The sequence below is a fragment of the Trachurus japonicus genome, chromosome 12 (genome assembly GCF_045865225.1).
Source record: "Trachurus japonicus isolate A0001 chromosome 12, Traja_1.0".
NCBI lineage: Eukaryota > Metazoa > Chordata > Actinopteri > Carangiformes > Carangidae > Trachurus > Trachurus japonicus.
In genome coordinates this window covers 25,962,787-25,988,913 of record NC_140918.1, presented here as the reverse complement: position 1 = coordinate 25,988,913, position 26,127 = coordinate 25,962,787, and the positions used below count along the sequence as shown (strand labels likewise).

The following is a 26,127-nucleotide window of genomic DNA, read 5'->3' as shown; positions in this document are numbered from 1 at the left end:
GTCCACGTGCTCAGTATTTATATAAGTGTGCACCACCTCAGTGTCCTTCCATCATACGTTGACTGGACCTGGCTGCAGGGATTTTCTCCCATTGAGCCACAAGCACATCAGATAGGCTAGTAATATTCATTGATAAGGATATTTGGCACTTTACTCACAGACAGTGTTCAAAATCAAGGGTGAACATCAAGATTCTGTGCAGGTCAGATGTATTTTTCATGGTACTGAATGACTTTGTGCACTTCAATCACAGATTTCAGGGGTTAGGGGTCAACATCTTGGGCAAACTCGCTGAACTTGGAACCATGTTATTATGCATGCACTTTGAGACTAGGTTGCTGAAACCATGATACATACTGACACATTTAAGACAAGACCATCATATCACTGATGCACCACACAAAAAATATGATCATAATATTAGCTGTCCATGTTGTGCATTGAAACAATTAAAGTAAGCTGACTACTGCGTTGGTAGAGGACACAGAACTGACCTCAAACCATACATGTGCCCTATACCTAGCCTCTGCCTCAACACTTCCTATTACAAGGACCCTACAGCTTCCTCAAAGCAACAGCATCCAGTCACTGTCTGGAGCTTATATGTGAATGACACCTGGGTGAAAAATAAGAATCCTTCACAGAACAAAGAAACTGAGTAAACTGTCATATGGAGGTCACAAGGAGAATGAAGAATGTTACACTTGGCCTTCGTGGATTGTGTGGTGCACATTAGAGAGGAAGCCTTGACATGAAACTTTCTCTCATGTCTCACTAACGTGCTGGTGGTTTTCACAGGTGTCAGCCTGCCAGCCTGAGAACGTATAGGAGCCTTTAAAGCTTGTGGTCAAGTGGATCTGTGAAGAACAGCTCAACAGATAGAGAAGAAAAGAGGAAGAAATGCAACAACATGGTCCCTCCACATGTGGCTCTTTCAACAAACATGCATGAGTTTTGTATCTATTTACCATCGTACTGGCTGTTTAAAATGGCAATTACAGCATCATATGTGGCAGTTATTTTATTAATGTATAGATGCAACAAGTGCTGAGGTAACAAACTTGTCTTGATAGACGATGTAATCAGTGGTAGAGGTTTCGGTTTGCATTTCCTACATCTATCTGTCATAAACATACAACAGTTACATTACAAATTAACATTTGACAACAAACATATGAGCTTATGATAAAACTGCTGCTATGTAACTGCAACAGCAGTGTTTAAATCCATTAAAGTTTGACCAACTACTACTAGTTAGATCAGTGGTTCCCAACCTTTTTTGGCTCATGAGCCCATTCTGACATTACAAATTTCTGGCAACCCGCGTCAATCAAGATGCGCCAGCTCAGATTTTATATGCTGCATTTTATTTGAATTCGATTTATATTTGAGAAAGTGAAAGTATAGACAGTTGTTTAAGATTGTCTGTGGGGTTTTTAATCATAATTTTAAAAAGAATAATAATTCGTTAAAAAAATATTTTTATCAGTCTTTTTTTTAATCAATTACTATACACTTCTGGCAACCCCACGTGGGGTCCCGACCCCGAGGTTGAAAAACACTGAGTTAGATCATTAGACTGGAGGCATCATCACATCTGCTGAACCCTGTAATCACTGTCCATCCACCCATTGTCTATACCTCTTATCCACAAAGGGCTGTGGGCGACTGGAGCCAATCCCAGCTGATATATGAGGCTTGGGTCAACTCTGGATAGCCAGGTCACCAGGTCTACCACAAGGCTGATATACTGTATATAAAGATGAACACTCACATTTACATCTATGGGCAATTTAGATTCATCACTCAACCTATTGTGAATGTCTTTAGACTGTGAGAGGAAACCATGCAGGCACATGGAGAACATGCAAACAAATCCAGAGCCATGTTGCTATGAGGCGATAGTGCCAACTGCCAACACCACTAATACCACCCATTAATACCGTCATGCTTTGACAATGTCATTTGTCTTGAGACTCTCTACAAAAGGGCAGTGTAAGTTTTTTCAAGACAAATAATCTATTCAGTATCATACAAAGGATGATAGAAAGGAAAAAAACAGAATGTAAATTTTTATATCAGGACCTTGTTTTTTATTCTTTCAACACTATTAATCATTTCATAATCCCGGACCAGACTATCTAACTGTAGCCTGTGTATGTAAAGTAGTTAATGCTTGACTTGCAAAAATGCTGCAGTAAAGGCCCTGTACACACCCTTGCTGCACGAAAGGTGCTTTCATTTATGTAGTCTGATTCGACCATGTAGAGTGTGTGCGCGCGTCTCTCTCTCCTGTTACAACTGTTATTGATTGACTTTGTTATCTCAGTAGAAATTAGTCCCTGGCTCCTCCCAATGTACAATAAAAACTGTACTACTGTACAATCTCCAAAACAAAACACTCATTACAACATAAAACATGTAGAACCTATATCATCATCAGTCTTATTGGTCCATTGAGTTTGGTGATACCTCTGATTGAAGCTCTAATCAAACTCAGAGACTTGCAACAGCTGTTCACATTTGGAGGGCCTCATTAATGTAATATAATATAAAATGTCATTCATAAAAGACATTTACCGCATCATGAATATTTAAAAATTTGAGGCTTTAACTATATTTAACTTACACTTATATTGGGGCATAGAGCAAATTGCTGACAATCATTAAATGTAGATCTACCAGATATAATTTATATAATTTATTTGCATCATAAAAAGTTAGTAGAAACATTCCTCAAATGTTTCTGAACATATGAAATGCTAAAATCAAGGTGCTCTGGTGTGAAACGAGAAAATCTCTGTAGGTCCAGGGTGTATTTTATCTATTTTATACAGTCTAATGCTTCATGTAGTCATGGAGAATCAGGATGAATAATTCTGACAGTTCATTCTTGACTAGATCACATGGTCATTTTCAGCAAATAAAGTTTCCCAGTTGTCATGGAAATGTGGATGTTCACATTTCCCCTTCAAGCACTTCACTTCCATGTTGGCTTAAAAGCTGAGACTGAAAGAAGACGACTGATTGAAACAACTGAAGAGAACACAATATACTGCTGATGTCACTGACGCCATTAACAACATCAGTGCTTCCTATAATGACATGTATAAATGCCGGTTGTGCCTTTAGTGTTAAAACTTGAATTACCTCTCTTACACTTTTTACATTTTACATTTAGACTTACAACTTTACTACAGTACAGATTTACTCTATTGTAGTGTATTTCAGATTTGCCATATTTACAGTTGTACTACAGCATTTTACATGTGGGATAACTTTTACAGTATCATACACTATAGTAATATGGGTTGATGCAGTACATCTCATGTTTACTGTACATTACTGTAATTTTACTCTGCACCACATGGGATTGCAAGACAACCTGAGAGAGGTGGAAGAGGGAAGAGGGCCCCTTTTTACTCTGCAACAAGAAGAGGCCATTTGTGCAATGGTGATTGCAAACAATGCAGGCTGAGAGAGATACAAACCAAGGATGACAATATCTTTGGGAATATTGAATCCGTTTCAGTCAGAGAGATGTAGATGAAAATATGTGGCCAGACAGACAGGAACATCTGATGTGGGGGAATGATTTACTGTACAGTACTCTGTAGGTTCAGTTACAATATATACTGCAATATTGTTTACAGTTGTGCACAGCTCTACTCAAAGGGTGTTTCTTATGTTTGTTGTAAATAGATGACTGGAGTGTATTTTTCTTTTGCACAATGCTGTGAACAAATTCGAACTGCAAAGAGCATGCAGTAAAAATGTGAAACATACGTATTCAGTATCAGTTATTCTACTAAATACAGTAATGTGTAACTTTACTGTAGTTTTCATGGCTGTACAAGTAGTCTCGAGCATTTTCAGGTAGTGTCACCAAGACCTGATTTTTTTGTATTGGAAAACACTTACAGAGTAAACTATCATAATGAAAACATGACAAAGCCGTTTGACTATCTTGTTCATAAACAATGGTGTCAGGACTTTTCATTTTGACGACACTGACGGTTTCATCGACATGAATACTTGCTTTTGAGGGATGAACTATCCATTTTGAGCAAATGGCACGCTTTTACAGGTTATCCACTAGGTTTTGCAGTTTGTGCTAATTGTTTTAGCACTATTGTGCAAATGTTAAATAGAGAGGTGAGAAATGCACCAAAGCGATGTATAAATAAAAAAATATATATATAACAACATAACTAATATAGTTAATATAGTTATGTTGTTAAATATTTTTATTTATTTATCTGTGCTTGCAATTTCTCTGCATCCTTGATGGTTTTGTAGAATGACAATAAAGGGAATCTTGAATCACATCGCTTTTTATTGGTATTATTAGTGATCTATATTACATCCTTGACTATACATGAATGTCAAATATATATGAGAAACACAGCACCAGTATGAGTAATGTATAAAAAGCTGATGGTAATGATTTCCAAGCATCATTATGTTTTACAGAGTAGATATAACAACATAATTTATGATAAGAGGCATTCTTCAGATCTGACTGGTTGAGCTGTGATCTGCTCTCACTGTAGGTCTCATTGTCATGACTGTATTGCACCACCAGGGGTCCTCATTTGTCAAGTCTAACAATTATGCATTCAGTCTTCTAAGTATTTGTATGTTGTACCAGATGTATTCACTTGTTTGTACAGCCTCTGCTTTCATGACCAAAATAAACTCTTAAACTAAAACCTAATTCCTATCAGTTATGTTAGCATATAAACCAGACTGCACATAAACCAACACACAGTTTTAACAACTACCTCAATAAATGAGGTCAATACACATGGACACGAAAGGGAAGAATCACACTGGCCCATGTCTGTGCAAGGCAAATGAGTCTTTGAAGACTCACTCTTTCGGTTGTAGTATTCAACAGGTAGTTGGTGGGTCGTGTTTAGTAATTTCATACAGGGGAAATAAAGAAAAAACGGAAACAATTACAGAGCAGCTGTGATTTGAATGGATAATGATTTGGGAGTAGCTGAACTGTAAGAACATGGACGTAAACAGTGGGGCTATACTGGAGAACAAAAACATACCAATTTTTGAATCATCAACATATAAAAAGTTAGGACGTATACCTCAGGACTCAGATGAGTTTGTGCATTGATCTGAACCAGGATGAACTACTGATGCAAGATTAACCAAACAGAGAATAAGAGGGCTGGAGCTGAATCACAGAACAACAGACACAAGGCCCCATTTATATTAAGTATGTAGGCTACCAACATGTTTGACTTTACTGGATCGTAGAGAGCTGACAGGAAATGAGGGGAGAGTAAAGGGCAACTTCATCCAAGGAAACTGGCCAGCACTCTTAACCCCTATACCACCGGGACAATATTTAGCGTGGTTCACTCTTTAGCCTACTTGTTTTACATAGCCTAAGTAAATGACATGAATTCACGATCAAACTAGACCTTCAGTTGTAGGGTCCATATCAGCTGTGACACCTGGGGGACTCTGACAAGACGAGTTAACCTCTCATATCTATCGACAAGGTTTAAAGGTAGAGTCTGTAGGTTTGTTTGTTGCAGTTTGTAAACACAACATTCAGTTTGGGCCCCTCCTCTTGGGCTCAACTGTGCATGCCCCCCGCCCCTGACAGCAGTTGTCAGGACTGACCCATGTTCTGCTGCTGTTCACATTGAACCCTTCTCTACTTCCAAGTTCTCCTAATTTGAACAGTCACCACCACACATGAGTGGAAGCCCGAAGGTGATAATTGAGCTGGATTTCTTTTGCATAAGTCAATAATTTATTTTTTAGGAAAATCCTGCAGACTCCACCTTTCTGAGTTTTAATCTTAGTAGGCTACATCATAAGATCTTGTAAAGACTGGGTCTGGGAATCATGCTTTGAGAACATACCCCAACATAATGGACATTTACATGAGGAAAATTTAATTTTTATCCAGACTCTCGTGTCCCATCCTACATTATTTTCACAAAACATCACAAATGTGTTTCTATTTTCATTGTATAGGCCTATTTGTTGTTGTGACCATAGGCCTACTTCAATGAATGTCTGGCATGTTCAAGTCACACACACAGACTGAGTTGAATTACAATTAATTGTATCCCCTGAAATACCTGTTGGACTTAATTTGTTAAATGAAAAAAAAACATTTGATCGCAAAAAAGTAAATGTTAAAATCGGCAGTGATGGCCAGAGGAGGGCGCAAGCCCAACAGACCACGAATGAAGCGGCGGAAGAACCAGAGGACGAAGAAGTGTGACGTAGGGCGGCGCTGAATCCGGTGGTGTTGTCAGGGAAACCCGCCATGTACGAGCGGTCGGTGTGAAAACAGTCAGCGGAGGAGTGGCGCCTGGTTGTGTCAATGGTTTGATGTCTGAAGCCCGGCTCGTTCAGCACGGAGACACGGATGAGCAGCTAGGTTTTACCGGACAGTTTGGAGACCTCTGACGAGCAGTGACCGTTAGCCACCGTTAGCTTAGCATCATGACCCAACAGGCTGCTGCTCTACAGACCTACAACAATGAACTCGTCAAATGTAAGTGACATGTTGCTGCTCGTAGAGGCTCATGTGACGGACCACCAGTCCTTGAATAATGGTGTTGAGTTGCTCATTGGTGAGCAGTAGTCTGCTTAAACCACAGAGATACTTCGACGACTGTGCTGTAACGTTAATAGTCTCCTCTTGTGTTTAGTGGCTCGCACAAACTCTCCCTCCAATACTTTCTGAACAGCTATGAGTGTGTCACACTGCTTTTTGCCCTAGCTGCTGGTGCTGTGACCAGCTCCCAGGATAACTCTGAGATTAACAGTTACACTGTGGAATCAGATTAACTCACAGATTATGTTGTCTATCAACTGGAAATCAAGCCGTATCTCTGCAGACCACGCGGTGTTACAGCTGCAAGCTATCACACATGATTGGCAAATTTAAATTAGTTTCAAAGTGTTGATCGTGCTCCTCCCAAAACCCACAACATCTTGAGTGTTTTTCGTGTCTATGAATGATGCGATTAAGTTAGCTAACACTTGTTGCTCGTCAGATGCTGGTTAATCTGTTTCTAGTCTGCCAGTGTCCCTGCCAGGTTACCACAGCACATTTGAAGATTGGATTTTATGATTGGTTGAAACAGAACTGGTCAGATATGTTTTTACACAGTCAGGTTGAGGACAGCAGCTCAGGGTGTATTTTACAGTATGACACATGTAAACATGATAAGATAATAGTGATGTGTGTGGATGTTAGAAAATCCTCACATTTGAAAAGTTGGAACTAGATCATATTTGACATGACATTTGACATTTGGCATGATAACTCAAGAAAAACAGCCAATTATCCAGATTGTTGTTGATTTACTTCCTGTTTAAGACTAATCATGTGATTGCATCAATACTGAAACTGTAACAGCCTCATCCTCACGCTGAGACTCTGGTGTAATTAACCCTTTTCGGTCCCTGTCAGGTATCGAGGAGCTGTGCTCAAAGCGGGACGAGCTGAACCGTCAGATCAAGCAGGAGGAGGAGGAGAAGGAACGACTGCAGCACGACATCCGCATCCTGTCAGAGAAGCTGAGCAGAGTCAACGAGAGCCTGGCACAAAGACTGGCCGCTCGTGCAACCTTCGACCGCACCATTGCTGAGACAGAGGCTGCCTACACCAAGGTGTGTGTTGAGCCGTTATTCAAACTCCTGACGACACTGAAATAGGTTGATGCTGGAACAGTTCGTCTTACTTGGTGAAACATTTGTATTTGAGAGGATTCCCACCTGACGGTCTTTATTAAGTTGAGGTTCTTCTTGATGGCAGACAGGTGGTTTTGCATTAAAGGGATAGTTCAACATTTTGGCAAAATGGCCCATTTTTACAAAGGCGGAGCAGAGCTGCGGGCTGCTCAGAGCTACGCTACGGAGGCTAATGGAATTTCTTGGATCCCTCATCAAACTCATCAAATACACAATCCAACAACTCCAAAATGCTCTTGTGGACCAGTTGTGACCTGCACATTCACCACGCTATGAGATAATGACGGAACATTACGAGATGGAATTGTTTTTGAGGCAAATGCGGAGACTGCTTGTCGAAAAACTGCTCCTGACGGGAACGCACATCAGCGTTGTTGCATGAATTTACCTCTAAAACAACTTCGTCTCGTAACGTTCCGTTATTATCTCATAGCGTGGTGAATGTGCAGGTCACAACTTGTCCACGAGAGCATTTTGGAGTTGTTGGATTGTGTGTTTGATGAGTTTGATGAGGGAAACGAAGAAATCCCATTAGCCTCCGTAGCGTAGCTCTGAACAGCTCACAACTCTGCACTGCCGTTCTAAAAACAGCTTGCATCGACAATTAAAGGTAACGAACCTATTCCTAAAACTATAGGGATTATGGCAAAATGTTGAACTATCCCTTTAAGAATGATGTCTCAGTAGCTTTGTGACATCACATCCTGACAATGATGGGTCAAAACATAACTCACTCTGAGGCTTTTATTGTAAATTCAGCCAACATTTTAACACATTTATTGTGGACAGCCTGAAGAACTGACTCTGCTGTATACATTACATTTTTGTGGTTTCCTGGTTTGTACTTGAGGGGTCCTGGTGCAGCAGCGTCAGCTCACACAGACTCTCCCCACTTATTGATGCTGGACTCCCTGAGCACGCTCACTAATCAGTGCAAGCACACTCCTAAGCTGCTCTTATTAAAAAACAACAAGACAGTCAGCAATGCCTGGACCCTTTTTAAATTACTTTTACAGGACACACCACACTATCAGCTGTACATCATCTATGCACGGTTTCAGCTCATGCTCTGAAGTATCTATATATATTTTTTGTCTTGCTCCTATAGATCCTGGAGAGTTCCCAGTCTCTTCTGAGCGTCCTGAAGCAGGAGGCAGGAAATCTCAGTAAAGCCACAGAGCCACGGAGGAAGGAGCACTAATGGCAGTGAAAGGTCACTTGTTTTGACCACAGCAGCACTTGACTCTGCACTTTTAATGCAGTTCCTTCTCCACCCCGGACTATTTATAATATGTGAGCAAATTGTTGCAATTCTTCTATTCCAATAAATGTGTTTCTTTTCACTCCTATGACTCTGTTTTTCACACAAGTGCAGATTTGTAATAGCCTCGTGGAAGTGCATTTCATTTCATTCCGAGGGAGAGTCTGGCCTCATCCCCATTCTAAGCGTTTGGACTGAAACCCTCAGAAGGCCGAGCCAATCAGCGTCGCCCGCTGTGATTGACACAGCACATTGGCCAATCAGGGACCGACTGGTGCAAAGCCCCGTCACTACACCAACTTGCTGATTGGCTGAATGGGGTTGTCTGTCAACGCTACTACCAAAGATATTAAACCGTCTTTGCTACTACTCCCGCCCAGCTCCCGCCCACCCCAAACGCTTGCAGGGGGGATGAGGCCAGACTCTCCCAAGAAATGAAATGAAATGCATTTCCGCGAGAGGCTGGTTTACGAGGCTAGATTTGTAATGCGTGCCTATTAGTTTATGGAAGTGGAACTTGTTTTTATCATTATGACCCACACACAGCCTGGACGTTTGTTCAAGTCTTCTATTTATTGAGCTTTCATTTGTACAAGTATGACATCACTTTGTTTCTTTTTCTCTTTTTCTTTTTTTTTTTGCAATTGCCCAAATCATTGACGATAACTTTACAGTAAGCACATCTGCTGCGATGTAGATTTACAGACAAGGGAGGGGGGAAATTAAAGGGGGAACATGACGGAGCTTCTACTACAGAGTCGCTACAGTGTGACCAACACAAACTGCTCACTTTGCAACAAGAGGAGACAGATGGGAAAACAGTGCAGTGAGAGAATGTGTCTCTATGTGCCGGTAGTGGCCATCAGAAAAGTTCTTGCTGGTGTCAATTAAGACGGTCAGTGAAGTTTCCCACAGTTCGTTCTGCCTCTTTTTGTCCTTCAGTTCACAGAAGGACAGGGAGGGAACAACATCGCCACAAAGAGCTTGTGACCTCTTTGTGGGGTTTTGTTTTGTTGAAGGCAGCGGTTACCACAGGTGAATCCACAGGTGTGTCGTGTGACCACGGCTCCACAGCAGGTCCCGGTGGGGCAGTGGACCAGATTAAAACACAGAACACGAATGCATTTGGAAATTTAAGCTCCATGACTACACATCGTATGTAATTCACATTTCGGCTTGAATATTTTCAAATACATGCTGTACAGGTTGGTTTATTTTCTGTTCTGTCAGGCAGCCATTAGTTTCCATTCAATTGTTCATGATATAAAAATGAGACTCTGGAAACCTGATTATAATCCGTCACAGTGATCATCAAACTTGTATTCATATTTGTCAGTCACTACATTATGGTAATATGGTTTTCAGTGTGGATTATTTGTAATGTCAGGAAGTCCAGGCAGCTGGGTACTAAAACATACAGTAAGGGTCATGACTTGAGCGTCTGTGTTTTTTTTATGAGACAATTTGTGATTTAAATTCAAATTTACACTGTAAAACCTAGTCGTGTTACGAAATATCCAGTTTGAATTGAGTTGAATGAAATCAATACTAAGAGTCTTGTAAATTATCATACCACCTAAATCAATTGGAAACTAATGGATACCTGGAATTGTTAAAAAATACATTCAAACTTCTAAAACACAGTTTCATGGTTCGCAAATAGTACTGTAAAATATATGCATTTCAATCAGTTGAACTGGCCAATAATAACAGTGAGGAGGATGATGATGGTGATGATGGATGTTCACGGGGATTTCTGAGGTAACTTTACATCAAAGATGGAGCCTGGACCTGTGTGGATGTGGACGACTGTTGTGGTGGCAAGGCCGACAATCATAAGACTTCAAATGCAAGGCTGTGGCAAAGAGTTAAAAAAACATGGACATGGCATTCATCGGCAGTGCATTCATCGTGTGAACAATTGAAGAGTTCTATTCCGAAACGCTACTCGTTCACTTTTGATATAAAAAGTTCTTCCTCATCCATCTTGTCTGACACACAGCCCATGGTTGTGTAATAGCAGGTGTCAGTAGTGGCTTTTGTTTGGAAACCAAACTCCCCAACTCCACTTTCTGTTCTTGAAGTGCACATTCCCTCTGTCGCCGACTCTGCTCCTTCTCATGAGGTGCAAAACAAAGCTAAAAAAGCATGACAGTGCAAAGACACTCGACGTCCACGACTCCAGACGAAACAGATGATACTTAAATTCATGGGACAAAGACCAAAAAGACAATATCTCATCTCCTAACAGCAAAATCCAACCTTCATCTAGTTGGAGAAAAAAAAAAATAGAAATAAGAAATAAATCTTCATATTTACGACAATCTGGTGGAAACTGTACAACAATACTGGCCGTAGAGTTGATCCTGGGAGTGTAAAGAATGGATGTGAGGCTGTTAATACAGCAACACTTTAATCAGTTGGCATTATGCGTAAAAAAAAAAAATAAAATCTGGAAACTTGGTGCATTTTTGTATATAAAAAAATCTTAATTAAAAAAATCATTACATATTCTTTCAAAACACACACAATCTAGCATTCGCTCTCACAAACATGCCACATCATGAATGATCATTATCACTGGTGCCTTCGTTACTTCAACGGACCGGCTTCTTTCTCTGTGGAATGTCAAAGTACATGAGGTCCGACTGGGTGGAAACTAAACTAAAACTAAAAAGTCCGGTGGGGCTGTTTTTGGACCCGTCCGGTCTCCTTCCATTACCAGCAAAGGGTTCTTTACAAAAAAAAAAAACGTTTCTTTTTGTACATGAACAGGTCTGAGACATGCAAAACTTCAACTTGAAGCAGGAATAAATACACAAAGAAGCCAGAGAGAGAAAAAGGTGACGGGAGGTCAAACAGCTCTGGATAAACGTGACACAGATAAACCTTGATAAGAGGATATACAAGAAACATTCAACAGCGTGATGTTTAGTTTTTTGTCACCAGCAATACGGACATACAGACATTATTGGCCAAGGTCACTTTTTCAAGCATTTTGATCAGGGATCAGAGTTGCTACTGATTGACAGAGATCTTCCCCAAGGGTGCATAATGTTTCCTCCCTCGTCGCAAAGAGGGGAAGCGTGTTGAAGTTCGCTTGCTGTAAAGACTCTTCTACCAAACGTCCAGCAGCTTCAATACAGCATAGTTTGCCAGAAAACATACAAAACTAAAAAAAAAAAAAAAAAAAAAAGGCATACAGAAGCTTTACAGTAAAAGAACCAAAGGAGGTGTTGGTTGAAATCAAAACATGCAGGTACAAAAACAAGAAGACAAAAATAAACTACACTTGTGGCACCCTTTAACCAGGTTTTTTGTTGTCATGTATTTGAGTCTGCTGTTGATCTACTGTACGCAAAGCGGACTGGTCCTCCAGGTCCTACATTTCTGGAGAGCGTCGTCCTAAAGACATGTTTCCATGCTAACACTGAACTCTGTCACCGTGGCGATACTTACACGTGGGCACTGGCGGCTTCCTGTTCTTTTTTTTTTTTAAGGAGTTTGGGTCGCTCGCTTGAAACCCCTTTTTTTTTTGCTCGCCAACCTTCGCCCAAAGGAGACCTGAAAGCAAACGTCTGAAGCTGAGATGTTGACTTGGAAGCAGGAAAGAGACAACGAAGCCCCACAGCGGGCTTCTTCCAGAGTCTGGAGAGGAAGACGGACATCTCTCCAGAATTTCACAATCGGTTTGATTCTGTCAGGTTCATCTTGTAAAGTGAGGTGGGGGCAGGGATCGGGGAGAGGGAGGGAGGGAGGTGACAGATCAACTGTCCAGGATCAGAGCGGGGAAAAGACAGTCCAGCTGCTTTGGGGGGTTTTGCTGCGTCAGGTCACAAAAGGAGGTGGTAATCAAACACCAGCCACCTGGCAAAAAAAAAAAAGCTGTGCTGCTCAAGATATACAGTTGGTAACGTGGCGTGTTGTGGTACCGTGGCAGGAGATCAGCCCATAGAACAAAAAAAACCTAAAACAACAACAATCAAACCCCAACAATCTGTCCTTTCTGATCAGGAGGATGTGCTTGGAGATGGCTGGAGTGTGTGAGCTGGAGGCAGGTCGGGCGTTCCACCGGGGCCCCCGGCTGCAGTCTGGTCCCACAGGTGTGATGCTGCAGAGCTGCTGCACAGCCGACCGGTCTGACCAATCAGAAGTAAAGAGCAGGTTCGCTGCTGTAGTCAGACAGCGAGGAGCTGTCTGCAGGCGTCAGCTGAGGAGACAAGGCACAAGATTCAACACTGGAACTTCAACTGCAAGTTTGTAATTGTGACTTTATTCCTACTTTAATACACAATTTGCATGTCTTTGATGGATAAAGAGTGGAAATTAAATATGTTCTCTGGTTAGATAAGGCGATTTGCACATCCCGTGGCCCTGCTGTCCTTATGTGGAACAGGAATCTTTGTTTTCAGTAACATGTGGATCTGATTTTTCATGTCTTTCCATATACAAACTTCTGACAGGACTTATCACTAAACATCTAAACCAATTTTAGTCCCTTTAAATGGATAGTTCAACATTTGGCAAACTGTCCCATTGCCATAATCCCTATTGTTATTGTGACCTGCAAATTCACCACGCTGTGCGATAATAATGGAACATTATGAGACAGAGTTGTTTTCGAGGTAAATTCATGCAAAACTGCAGATGCGTGCTCCCGTCGGGGGCAGTTTTTTGGCAAGCAGTCTCTAACGTTCTGTTATTATCTCATAGTGTGGTGAATGTGCAGGTCACAACTTGTCCACCAGAGCGTTTGGAGTTGTTGGATTGTGTATTTGATGAGTTTGAGGAGGGAAACCAAGAAATTCCATGAGCCTCTGTAGCATAGCTCTGAGCAGCTTGCGGCTCTGCTCCGCTGTTCTAAAAATAACTTGCACCAACAATTAAAGGTAACGAACCTACTCCTAAAACTATAAGGATTATGGTAATGGGCCAATTTGCCAAAGTGTTGAACTAACCCTTTAATGCTGGTTTACATGGAAAATCATGAAAGACCACAATGACCAATCAAAGCACAATTTTGGATCTAGTTGATTGACATCTGATGACTGACAATTATCAATAGACTATGTGATTCCTTGAGTAACTGGAGAAGCATTGAGCAGAATTATAAACAGTAACTCCTATATTTATTACTTTTGAACATCATATAAAATTTATTGGATATTTTATGGTTGGGTCTGAATCATATTGATATTGATGTGGTAAAAAAAAAATAGATAGAGGAACCTTTAATTGTATTTAAACCATTTCATGTCAAAGTTGTTGAATTGTAGTGACCTCAGTGAGAAGCACCGACACCTAAAGTGAGTGGACAGCTTTAAAGGGAGGAGCTCTCTCACCATAACTTCCTCTGTCATCTGTGTCTGCTGGGAAGAGGAGTCTTCCTGGTAAACACTGTCGTCATGTTTGTGCTCCTGCCAGGCGCTGAAGTCCACTGAGTGCTTGGGAATGTAGCTGGATAGGTCTGCAAGATAATAAAGACACACCACACACTGTGTTATCTACATGAGCATCATTCCTCTTCTGCGCAGACTCTCACTGTGATTTCATCGTAACAATTAGGCTTTCAAATGCATTGCACCCTTCACTTTGTGCATCCATTAAGATACACCATTCCTGCATTTTTCAATAGCATGCATGCATATTAATTATTCATAAGTTACTTTTCTATTGAGAAAATAGGGCTGCATGTTGTGAGCACTTTAAAGAACGCTAATGCTCCAGAGCATCAGCTGGTTCATTACATATTCCCCAAGTGTAGTTCACAGTTTGTCCAGTAGGGGTCTCGGTCACCATACTTTTCCACTGGGTTACACTTGTTCCATACAAACAAGGGCAGAGTGCTGATATAATAATGACAGTGTAGTTGAGCAGTGTTTCTCCTTCCTATCCATCACGTCTCCTCTTCCTTTGTTTTCGTCATTTCAACTCTCCAACTACAGACTGTCCAGGTGTTCTGTTTCTAGACATCTATTTCCTTTTAGTCATAATATACATTTCCTCATACACATGAACTGTCAGAAATCAAATTGTTTCACAATGAAAGAATTTTTTTTCTAGGTGGGAAAGAGGAAACGTGAATGAATGCTGCAGCTCTGAGAAACGAGGTGGTGGACACATTTGGACATTTAACAAACCATAGAACAAGAAGCAAAAAATGATGACAAACACCTCTGTGACTCACTCAGCCTAAACAGCTGGATGTTAAAAGCTTCACAGGTTTGGGCTAAGATTCTCATGATTAGTTAAATGATTTAAAGTAAAACACAGTCAGATGATCAGTTCTCTTCTTTTACTCCTCACCTCCAAAAGGATAGATAGTGCCTCCATATGAATGTGAGAGAATGAATGAAACCAGATGAACTGAAACCAGCTTCTATTGCCTGCACGGTCCGTTTTATTTGGTCATTAATGGTGCATTATTGGGAAGTGCTGAAACGTTAAGCAAAAAGCCAATTTTCACTTCCTTCGTGCTGAAAAGATCTGCAGGTTTTCATAATACAATCTGAAAAGTGAATACATGTCATGTTTCCATTCTGCCATATGTGCAGCTGATTCTTCTCTGTATTAATGTTTTGGTTCTTATTGATTTAATCTCAACACTATGTTTTTTATTTCTCCTGCTAATGCTTCCACTTCCTCTTTATGTATTTAGTTTTTATTGATCTTGTGGTCCTACGAGCAAAATTCAAATCTCTTTGTTTACACAAGTGCTACACAAATCCACTACAGGAAATGGTTTTGTACCAATGTCCATCTGATGAGTCGAAGATGAGGAGTATCCTCCGAAGAGCAGGATCGTGCAGCGTCCATTTAATGACCAGAATGTCAGAAAGGTTTAAATAGCTAATTAGCTCATTAGTTTTTGCTTCAAAAGACAGGAATGTTAAGGTTCATCTCCAGAGGACCTGGAGTATTAACAGTGATGTTAACCAGACTGAACCATTCACTGTCAGGGGACTTGCTGTGAAAATGTGTTTTAATCTTTGTGCAACATGTGAAAAAATGTCCAGAAACAATCATCAGAACCAAAGCGATGGACAGAGGAGGCTGACATTTCTGAGCTGCCGGTTGGATGAAAAGTTAAACCTGCATGACCCCCCCCCACAGAAATTAAATGATCCCCGCCTCCTCCACTCCATCACTGCTCCTTTCATGTGGCCTCACCGTTGCTGTTGGTCGAGTGTGTGGGCGAGCTGGTGAAACTGGGTCGAGGGATGTGGATGCGTCCCACCATGCTCGGCTGCTCGTCCGCTACCTTCCCGTCCCGTTTGTCCTCCTCGTCCTCCTCCCCGCTGTCCCACACGCTGCTCTCTGACGGATACTCGTACGTGCTCTGGAGACTCGACTCGTTGAAGGAGATTTTGAGCTGGAGGAGACACAGACATATTTGTGTAAATGATCATTTATCTTCGACATGTATTCAAACTGCTTTGATTTGACTTTATTGTTCTGTTCATTATTTCCCCTAATTAATGAAATAAAAAACAGAAACGTGGCAAATAGCACCAATGGGTAAACAATATCATTTGTTCCCATTCCTGTTACAAATACACAGCAACACTGACTTCCCTGGGTGCAGGACTTTATTTTTATTTTACTGGCTCTGGACTGAGGACGACAGCACAAAGTCAACAGCCAAAAGACAGTGAGTATTGGCTGTGACTGGGAGACTTGGGCAGGTGCCTGCTCATGATTCAGAGTGAGTACTATATTTATAAAAATCTAGGTGACCTGATTTAGCTACAAAGGTGTTCTGATGCTATTTGTTTACACGTGGCTGGTTCAAGTATTTTGGACTCCAACGCAGGATTTGACCCAGGAAACTGTTCAATTTATGTGAAATTAAGCATTTTTGGAGATACAGCAGAAACCTATAACAACCATATATATATGGATAAATATGCATAATAGAGTTTCACTTGATCAAATGTGCATTCATTTATAACCTTTTTATGCTGATATTATTTCTTGATTCTTTGTCGATATCCTGTCTCTTTCTGTCACAATCAACCTACCATAAAAACTATAGACCGTCAATTTCTTTGTGGGGGAGCAAACTTACAAAAACAGCAAGGGATCAAATACTTATTTTCCCCACTGTGTCATGCTTTTGGTCTAATTTAATGATAAACCCAATTTAGTTATTCTTGAATTCAGATTCAAGGACACCAATAAGAAAACATCCAGATTAAAATGCTTAACCCTCCTGTTGTCCTCCTGGGTCAAGGAAGAAAGGAAGAAAGGAAGGAAGGAAGGACAAAGGGAAAGATGGAAGGAGAGAAGGAAGGGAAAAAGGAAGGAAAGATAGAAGGAGGGAGGGAACAGATTGGGTCAATTGGGTCAAAAAGGAAGGAAGAAGTAAAGACGAAGGGAAGGAAGGGAAAAAGGAAGGAAAAAAAGATGGAGGGAGGGAACAGATTCGTTCAAGGAAGGAAGGGAAAAGGGAAGGAAAGAAAGATGGAGGGATAGGGAACAGATCAGGTCAATTGGATCAAAAGAGGAAGGAAGAAGAAGTAAGAACAAAGGGAAGGAAGGAAGGAAGGAAGGAAGGAAGGAAGGAAGGAAGGAAGGAAGGAAGGAAGGAAGGAAGGAAGGAAGGAAGGGAAAAAGGATTGTGGAAAGAAGGAAGGGAGAAAGGAAGGAAAGAAGGAAGGATGGCGGAAGGGAACAGGTTGGGTCAATGTGACACAGAAGGACAACAGGAGGGTTAAATAACACCCACCAATCAACCTTTACATTAAAATCAGTGACTGTTGAAATACATGGCCGGTCTTAAGAGTTGGTATGATGAGTTCTTTGATCTGAAACTTGATTTGTAGTTTCAATGTTTTTGAGTGCGTAATGTGTATCATTTCATCATGGAATGATTGAAAAGTAAAAATACTTTGCAAGTGTGAATTCACATTTTCCATTGGCTTGTAACTGCGGGGTGGTAAGCAGCCATTTACGCCCTCTGTGGTGCAGCTCTTTGTTTACAACCCAGATTTGTTGACCAGGAAAACAAACCTCCTGCTGTTGACTGTTTGTTTGCTGAAGAGGCCAAACTTCACAGCCACCAGCCAAGATTTCAAAGTATCAGACATCTTCTCATTTTCGAGTCCGCTCCCATTTTATATGAGTAAACATTAACAGGTTATAACTTCCTCATTGTTGTGTAATTACCCCCTCCACAAAGATGCTTGTCACACGTCTGGGCCCTTTGCTTGCACTGCAGTTAACGCCCGTAAAGCTCAACATGAATCAACTACCTCATAACTTATTCAGCAGGGCTTTTAATAGGGATTGTCTTGGAGAGCACAGCTGCAGTTTGTTTGGAGCTGTCAGTGGGCGCCTGCGCTGCTCTTGCTGTGTCCTCTGAGTGGGACAGGTGGCAGCCTCGCAGGAGCTCGAGGGAGCCTGTGATTGATCGTTTCAGAGCGTTTGCTCTAAGACGTGTCTGTTTGGCATCGCTTCAGTGGTCTGCAAACACGGATCCGTGGGGTGAGACGGGCCCTTGCACTTTGCTGCGCCGTGTAATCCAACATGAGAGGCAAAGGTGCAGCCAGAGAGCTCAGCATGCTGGCTGACGGTTACTCTCCAAGGAGACACCTCACACCTTCAGAGAGAGGTCACTGCTGCAACAAAGTTTGTGCATGTTTTTTTTTTTTGTTATATTTCAATTGCTGTCAAGTTTTCCTGGCCTGAGTTTTCTATGATTTCATTCTGTGCAGTCTGCAGTTCTCTTCAAACTCGCAAAATCGTAGGGTTACGGTTTAAAGATGAACGAGCGACCATAAATGGTTTGTAATAACTTACTATTCATGTGCTCTGGTCACACACAGGCTGTGCTAACCCGCAAAAAAGTTTTATTTCTTCCTCCTGAGTTGCCATGGAGATGACAGCCCATACACACTCATATAAGAGCAGGGTTTGCCCGTGTCTTCCCCGAGGTCGTCAGCTGACTGCTCTTAACTCACTGTACCTGGCTCCATCTACTCTGTAGGCCCTGATCTAAATCTGCCATAATCTCCATCACAAGGCCACAAGCCAGCAGCCCCACCTCTCTCTTATTGCCTTGTTTCAAGAGACTCAAACTCAGCTCCACGTTCCTTAAGCAAAATGAAACCTCTCTTTTAGCAGTATGTCAGTTTGTATGAACTCGTGTGTCAGAGCATGTGCATAAAACCACGTTTTTCTTACCAACATTTTAGTTTTAAGCCCCATTCCTGAACGTGACAAATTGGAAAATTAAACACTCCTGTACATAATAGCAATGTTTTGTTTGGGAAAGTTGCATTTGTATAATTTATTGTTCTTTATGTACGTAGGAGAGAAAAAAAACTGACATAAATTTTCCGATAAAGGTGTAAGACTGAAAAAAGCCACTATTTTACACAATATTCACAATCACACTTACATTTTGAAGCATGTAAACCAGCCATACAGAAGGTTGACGCTCTGATACATTTCGAAGCATCCTTGGGAAAGATACTGCAACCTAAATTGCCTCCAATGGCTTTTCTATTAGTGTATCTGGGTGAATGAATGAATGTGTGGGAGAACTGGTGAATAAAGTGTTTTCAGCGGCTGATAAGACTAGTCCATTTACCATTTGAATAGATTCTGAGAACAGATTCTCGATGACAGTATAAAGATTTAGAGCCTAAGACAATGGTCTATTGATTCCAAACAAAGACAACAGGTATAGAAGTAGGTGGGTAGTAGATTAGGGATGAGAGTCTAGACATCAGAGACTAATGGTCTATAGATCCGACATACAAGGGTTTATAGATTCTGGACAGCAGTAAACAGATCAAAGATAAGAGTCTGTAGATTACAAGGCTCATTGGATTCAAAATAAAAGTTTATAGATTGAGCAACAAGATATTTATGATTGAGGCTGAGCATCAACAGATTCTGAATAAGGATCTATAGAGTAAAAGCAAAGGATAAAACCAGAATTTATAGATGGCAAAGAGTCTAAAAGTTTGAGAAACTAGATTATAGATGAGAGTTTATAGATTTAGTCCAAGGGTCCAATATTCAAAGAAGTTTGAGGATCTACAGATGAAGCACAGGTCTACAGGTTTAAGACAGTGGTCTAGAGTTAAAGGCAATGGTCTATAGACAAAGGATGAGAGTCTGAACTTTAAAGACAAGGTCCACACTTTCCAAATGAAATTTGACAGATAAAAACAGACAGATTCAGGGTGAGGGGCCTACTGATTCCAGTCCTGTGTGCTGAGCCCTTATATTAAGGATGAGGGTATACGCCAGAGCAGGAACAAGAGTCTTTGGTTTTCAAATTACAGATTCAAGGAAGGATCCTACCATGGCAGAAAATCTACAGGTTTAGATTCGCAGTAAGGGTCTGCAGATCTGTACCTACAGATTAAATTTGATAGTCCATAGACCCAGGACGTGAATACAATATAGACAATGAATGGTCCATAAATTCCAAATAATAGTTGACAGATTAAAAGTCGGCCACTAAATTTAGGTCTACAGATGAGGGATGAGGCTACTATGAACCTTGGACAGGTGTCTTGGCTTGCCCTGACTTCCTCAGACGGTGGTGAGAGACTAAAGCCAATAGATTAGAGGTGACGGCCTGGACATTCCAGACAGGGCCCTATTGATAAGAGATGACGGTCAATAAACCAAGGACTGGATAGGCTCAGGTCTGTGGATTCAAGACAACTGCCTGCAGATTAAGGTCAGAGGTCCATAAAAGGGCCTAAAGACTGAAAACTAAGACCCACGGACTCAGAACAGAACATCGGTTAAAGGTGTACAGAAATGGCCGTTTGTCCTGTTTGTCGCGCCGAGTTGTCACGAGCTGCAACACGAGTTTACCCGAGTAAGGAAAACAAATTTGATTGGTCGTTATCAAGCGGGCGGGATATTCAAAGCTTGGGGCGAGACCGAGCACCGTGTGTGTGTGCGTGTCTCAGACGTTTGAATGACGGATTACAGATCCAATATCAGTGGCTGATGAATCGTGTACAGGCTGACGTATAATCCGTGCGCCTGCATTATCCAATGCGAAAAAAAAAATACACACTTTCATCCCGGATTTAATCAAAAATTTTGCACAAAGTTTGGCCTACATCGTCTGAAAGATGAGTTATCACATTAATTTTATGATCCAGAGTGGGCTCAAATTCAGTTTTCTTTTCTGTACACCTTTAATAGGACACCATTGGCTTGCCCATTGGCTTGCCCATGGATATATACACGTAGATGCCACATTCGGGCTTGTCAGGCACGTCAACACTGCCACCATCTTGGGACGGGGTTTTGCCCATAGATACTATATACGTCTGACCAGCAGACCCTTGTAGAAAAAATTTCAGTGTATGTATGCATGTGAGTGTGTGTCTGAGTATTTAAGTGTATGTTTAATATATTTTTATATTTTGTTGTTGTATCATAAATATGTGTCTGACATTTATAATAAACCAAACGGCTTGAAAATCAGTTGGAATATTCTGTGAGTTATGGCGATTTTAATGGTTGATAGACCTCTGCTTCTGTTGACTAATGCAGTAAGACACGGCTTCCCCCTGACCCAAGATGGCGGCCGCGTTGACGTATCGTTCCAATGGACAGCAGCGTCAGAGGCGGCATCTATGTGTATATATCTATGTGCTTGCCTGCCTCCCAGCGTGGCTTTTTAGTTTATAAACACAGTTAAAAATGTTTTACCCATCATTGATAAGCACTAACTGTATTTATAAACTACATACTAATGAGTATTCATGCATTATAAATGAAGAATTCAGTATTTATTAATGCTTAATAGTGTGTACTTATTATAAAGTGTTACCCAAAATGTTGGACATTTCCAGAAATATACTCTAGTGATCTCCTCCGTTTGTCGACTGGATCTCCACTATCATACTGATTGATAATATCTAATTGAGCAATAAAAATAGGGATAAGAGTATCTGTAGTGATAACGATATCAGTGGCTGTTTTGTTTCACTTTCTCTGATGTTCATGACAGGTGGCGGTACGGAGAAGGACCAGGGTTCAGACCAGTTAGTGAACCATGTCAACTGAACAAAGAGGTTAGCTTTAACCAGTTATTCATTTATCCAATGCTAAATACTTTAATGTCCAGCCTGTTCTTACACACATCATAAATCCATCCACAGATCCATCAAGTTGGTCACGGTTTCAGTGGAGGTATTGATGAAATGACTGCACTACCACCCTCTTTGGCTTGTTGGAAAATTGACAGAAAACTCATGGATGAAGAGTTTCTCTCAGAGAAGAACAGAAATTCAAGTAACACCCCTGACCTTTCAAGACGAAACAAACAGAAAGTCATAAAAATTCTGTTTCAACCCTGACCGATCTCACTATTCCCACTCCTTGGATTTTTAAAAAAACACATCACAGTTTCTTTTTTCTTCTGACAACCAGGAAGAAAAAAAACCCCATTAGCATTCAGCCATCGTAACAGCACAACCCACAATACAAATCAAATCCTGTGTATAGATCCAGACTCTGCTACTGCATTAACATCTTTAAAACGAGTCCTCTGTCCCAGACGTCGCTTATTTTTAGGCCCCCCCACCCCCACCCAACTTCCTTTTTTTAGTTCCTGTGTTAAACTTACACCACAAAAAGCGTTTCCTTGCTAACCTGGCATCCTGTACTGAAGGAAGTCACCGGCTGCCAAATGCAAGTCTATCAATAAATCAGACTTAGCCGCTGGCTTCACTTCCCTCCACACTGTCTTTCACTTTTCACTCTCTTCTCATATCAGCCTCTCGTTAGATGAGACGGCCTCTCTGACTTCACATTCTGCCTGTTTAGCTGCGGCGCTGATCCGACTAAGAGTGAAATAAAGAAGAGCATAAATAATGGGGCCAACAGAGCTGTGATCTTTATCTGCGGTGCACCTCTCCCTGCCTGCTGGTGCTCAAGTCTGAGCCTCGGCTTCAAGTCTTTTTCATCTAGATGATGTTGAAAACGCGGCATTAAAGAGGCAGAAGCGATTCGTCTTCTTTCCTGGGGCTATGGGACGGGCCAACAGGGGCCCGATTCAGGCCAACGGGGGCCCGACTCAGGCCTGCTGTCCTTCTTGTTCACTCAGACACAATGCTGCCGCGCTGACTGACTAATTATCTTGGTTTTGGTTCATGTTCATCAAAGACCAACTATGTGTGTGTACGAGGAGCTGATACTTTGTGTCTTGAATCAAAGTAAAACAATGTAAAAAAAAAAAAAAAAAGAATCTTTTGTAGAACCTGTATATTATCTCATTTGTAGAAGGATTTCTTGAAAAAAGGGGTAGACTATACGTTTGCTTCTTTCTGCCCCCTTTCATTCAGGAGTAGCATTTTTTTTGTATTAAACTGTGTTTATTTTCTTTTTTCAATGAATGACACAAATAGAGAAATTAAACTAAACTTGTTTTAACAGCTCTTGGGCTATTATTATCAAAACGGATGTAGTCTTTAAATATAACTGGTTTCAACACATCTGTGTGTTTGTCTGTGGTTTATGTCAGTCTTGTTCTAAGTCAGCTCTATCAAAAAATGCTTTTCTTTCACTTTCACTAGATGTGAAGAGCAACAGTATCCAAGTTCAGTGACGAGTGTGTCACAGGTTACTTATTGACCTGAACTGTCCAGTTACAAATGTCATCAACATACCTCCACTCTGAGAGGCCGATAAAGAAATCTGGGATGCATTTGATTATGTTTCGAGGTTTAGTGACGCTGAGAATCTTCTCGCCTATAGACCTGGGTTACGTGACAATATGAGAAAATCTTAATTATACATATGGCAAAAAGGTGGAATGTAGATATTTGTGTGTAATATTTTTTTTGTTTTTAAACTGTTGACATTTTAGGACATTTCGGTCTTTACTTTTAAAATCAAAATCTCTCTATCAAGAATGAAACGGGTTCAAATGTGGAAACTAAGAAAATGGGAGGGGAGATATTAAGAGAAAAAAAGGAATTCATGGGGGGAAGAAATTCTTGCGTCACACTAGAAAGTCCAGTCACTTCAGCATGAATGCTCATTTATTCGAGGGGAGTTTTGCAGCTGACTTATGTCAGGACTGTGGTTGGTCTGTGGAGCAGAGGGACAAGACACTGTGGTGAGAGACACATGTTTCTGCTGAAGCTCCTCGCTTCATTTTCATCAGCTGTGTTTGTCTGTTGTTTGCGTGTTGTTGTTGCAGGAGGCATTAAAAAAAAAGGACACGGAAGGGACGGACAAAAGGAGAAGTGAGCGAGAGGGGAAGAGGAGAGTCAGCAGATGAGATTATGTCTTCATGAATGTGCCTTGGCCAATCGGCGAGATGGGAGCAGCGCCAGGAATTTTTTCCAGGCCACCCAGCATGGCGTGTCCTCGTTTGGTGAAAAGTGGCTCCTGCTGAATGGACACACACACACACTGATGGACTTGAAGCTGAAAGCTGTTACAGTAAAGCTATGACGCAGCAGTGCACTTCCAGCTAACAACTGTGGGCGCAGCAGTATGCCAGCGTTTTGTGTTTACATGCTTCTCACTGGGCGTGCGTCTCTTTAAAATACATTTCTATATTTATCCAAGTATCGTCAGGTGCCACGAGGCGTGGTGCGCTTTTGGCACACCTGCTCATACACTGTGTGTGTCTCTCTCTGTGTGTGTGTGGCTAAGCATCTGATGCCCGTGGTGCATGGAGGAACCTCAATTAAATCAGTGGCTTTAAATCAGGAACAGTGTAACAAAATGTGGGATAATTAAGTGTGTGAACAGGGCTACAGGTGTGTGTGTGTGTGTGTGAGCCCGACCAGGTGCCTGATTAGAGCTAATCTCCAGCCAGGCAGGTAATATTAGAACAGCACCACAATGAACCGGCTGAGGAGTTGAGCTGCAGCTGCATTAGTGCCTGAGGAGAGGGATAATAACACATACATGGACTTAAACAAAGCATGTGGTATAACTCAGCATGCTGCTGCTGCTGCTTAATCAAGAGGACCAGTGTCAACTACATGATCCCAAACAAAACAGCATGATGCACCAACCATCACACCCAGAGGAGATTCACTTCACATTTCAGAAGGCTGCTCTCTCGTCCATCCATTTTTCATCATGTCCTACTTTCAAGACTTTAACAGAAACAGAACAACAGCTGTGAAATAAGCTTCAGTGTCTCTCCTGATTAATTATTTGTTCACCCCAACACCGTATCTACAGTTTTAATCATTACAGTCTAAGTAGTTCCACTTAAACGTACTGAAATCCCTTCAGTGTGTAAGAATAAAGGATGCACTGATCAGATATTAAGATCAGATATCGGCCCCAGATATTGACGAAATAGCTAGATCTGGTATTGGATAATGGGGCTAGCTGATCCATCCATGTTTGTGACGCTGGCTACATCACGTGTCAGCAGCACATGTGACATCAAACACAGAGCAACAATGTTTTACAAAGTTAAAGTCAAGCCACTCTCTTCCACAAGGCAGATATATCGTTATGCAATTTTTTAATTTTTTTATTTAAAGGTTTATTTGAAATGGGACCTCACATATTCATGAACATACAAGAAAACACAACATTTAATTGCAGTAAATATGTCGGATTTAGCTGGGAGCTAATTTCCATCCGTGGTCCCATGACACATAATTAAATAAATAAATAGAAGGAAGGGTTACTGGACTGGTGTGTACTGGGCAAGTGCTAATGGGGGATCCATAATAAAATAGAGTAAAAGTAAAGTAACAGTGATATCAAATCGGTATTGGGTATCGGCTGATTCGCTAAACCCAGGTATCGGCATTGGGATTGAACAAAATGGATCAGTGCATCCCTACTAATAATTATACCAGTAAACAATATACAGAATCATTTAGGAAACAGCTACAGTGACTATTAGTCTGATAAAATGCACAAAAATGACAAATACGCATCTGAATTTGTTATATTTAAAGGGATAGTTCAACATTTTGGCAAATTGGCCCATTGCCATAATCCCTATAGTTTTAGCAGTAGGTTCGTTACCTTTAATTGTTGGTGCAAGCTATTTCATCAAACTCATCAAACACACAATCCAACAACTCCAAAACGCTCTGGTGGACAAATTGTGACCTGCACATTCACCACGTTATGAGATAATAACGGAATGT

General features: G+C 41.1%; 3 protein-coding genes across 4 annotated transcripts in view; 1 reads left to right on the top strand and 2 right to left on the bottom strand.

Annotated features, from left to right (window-relative positions):
- ccnb1 (cyclin B1) overlaps window positions 1-26,127 on the bottom strand; it is a 203,046-nt gene that overhangs the window by 37,828 nt on the left and 139,091 nt on the right. The gene's annotated exons all lie outside the window — the stretch shown is intronic.
- On the top strand, window positions 6,263-9,090 carry ssna1 (Sjogren syndrome nuclear autoantigen 1). Its single transcript, XM_085792452.1, has 3 exons — window positions 6,263-6,538; window positions 7,463-7,662; window positions 8,852-9,090. Exons 1-3 carry the CDS (start codon window positions 6,487-6,489, stop codon window positions 8,942-8,944), a joined length of 345 nt encoding a protein of 114 aa, XP_085648578.1. The 5' UTR covers window positions 6,263-6,486; the 3' UTR covers window positions 8,945-9,090.
- tprn (taperin) overlaps window positions 9,559-26,127 on the bottom strand; it is a 32,131-nt gene continuing 15,562 nt past the window's right edge. For both annotated transcript variants that reach the window (XM_085793970.1, XM_085793971.1), the window contains 4 exons: window positions 16,175-16,376; window positions 14,347-14,471; window positions 10,554-13,214; window positions 9,559-10,492 (listed from right to left, as the gene is read on the bottom strand). In XM_085793970.1, the coding sequence (XP_085650096.1) occupies window positions 13,152-13,214; window positions 14,347-14,471; window positions 16,175-16,376 (390 nt within the window). In that variant the 3' untranslated portion in view covers window positions 9,559-10,492; window positions 10,554-13,151. The remainder of the gene's footprint in view (window positions 10,493-10,553; window positions 13,215-14,346; window positions 14,472-16,174; window positions 16,377-26,127) is intronic.

Coding starts and splice junctions, on each gene's coding strand:
- ssna1 (XM_085792452.1), top strand. CDS start 6,487: ATGACCCAACAGGCTGCTGCTCTACAGACCTACAACAATGAACTCGTC. Junction 6,539..7,462: donor CAACAATGAACTCGTCAAAT/GTAAGTGACATG, acceptor GGTCCCTGTCAG/GTATCGAGGAGCTGTGCTCA. Junction 7,663..8,851: donor CAGAGGCTGCCTACACCAAG/GTGTGTGTTGAG, acceptor TTGCTCCTATAG/ATCCTGGAGAGTTCCCAGTC.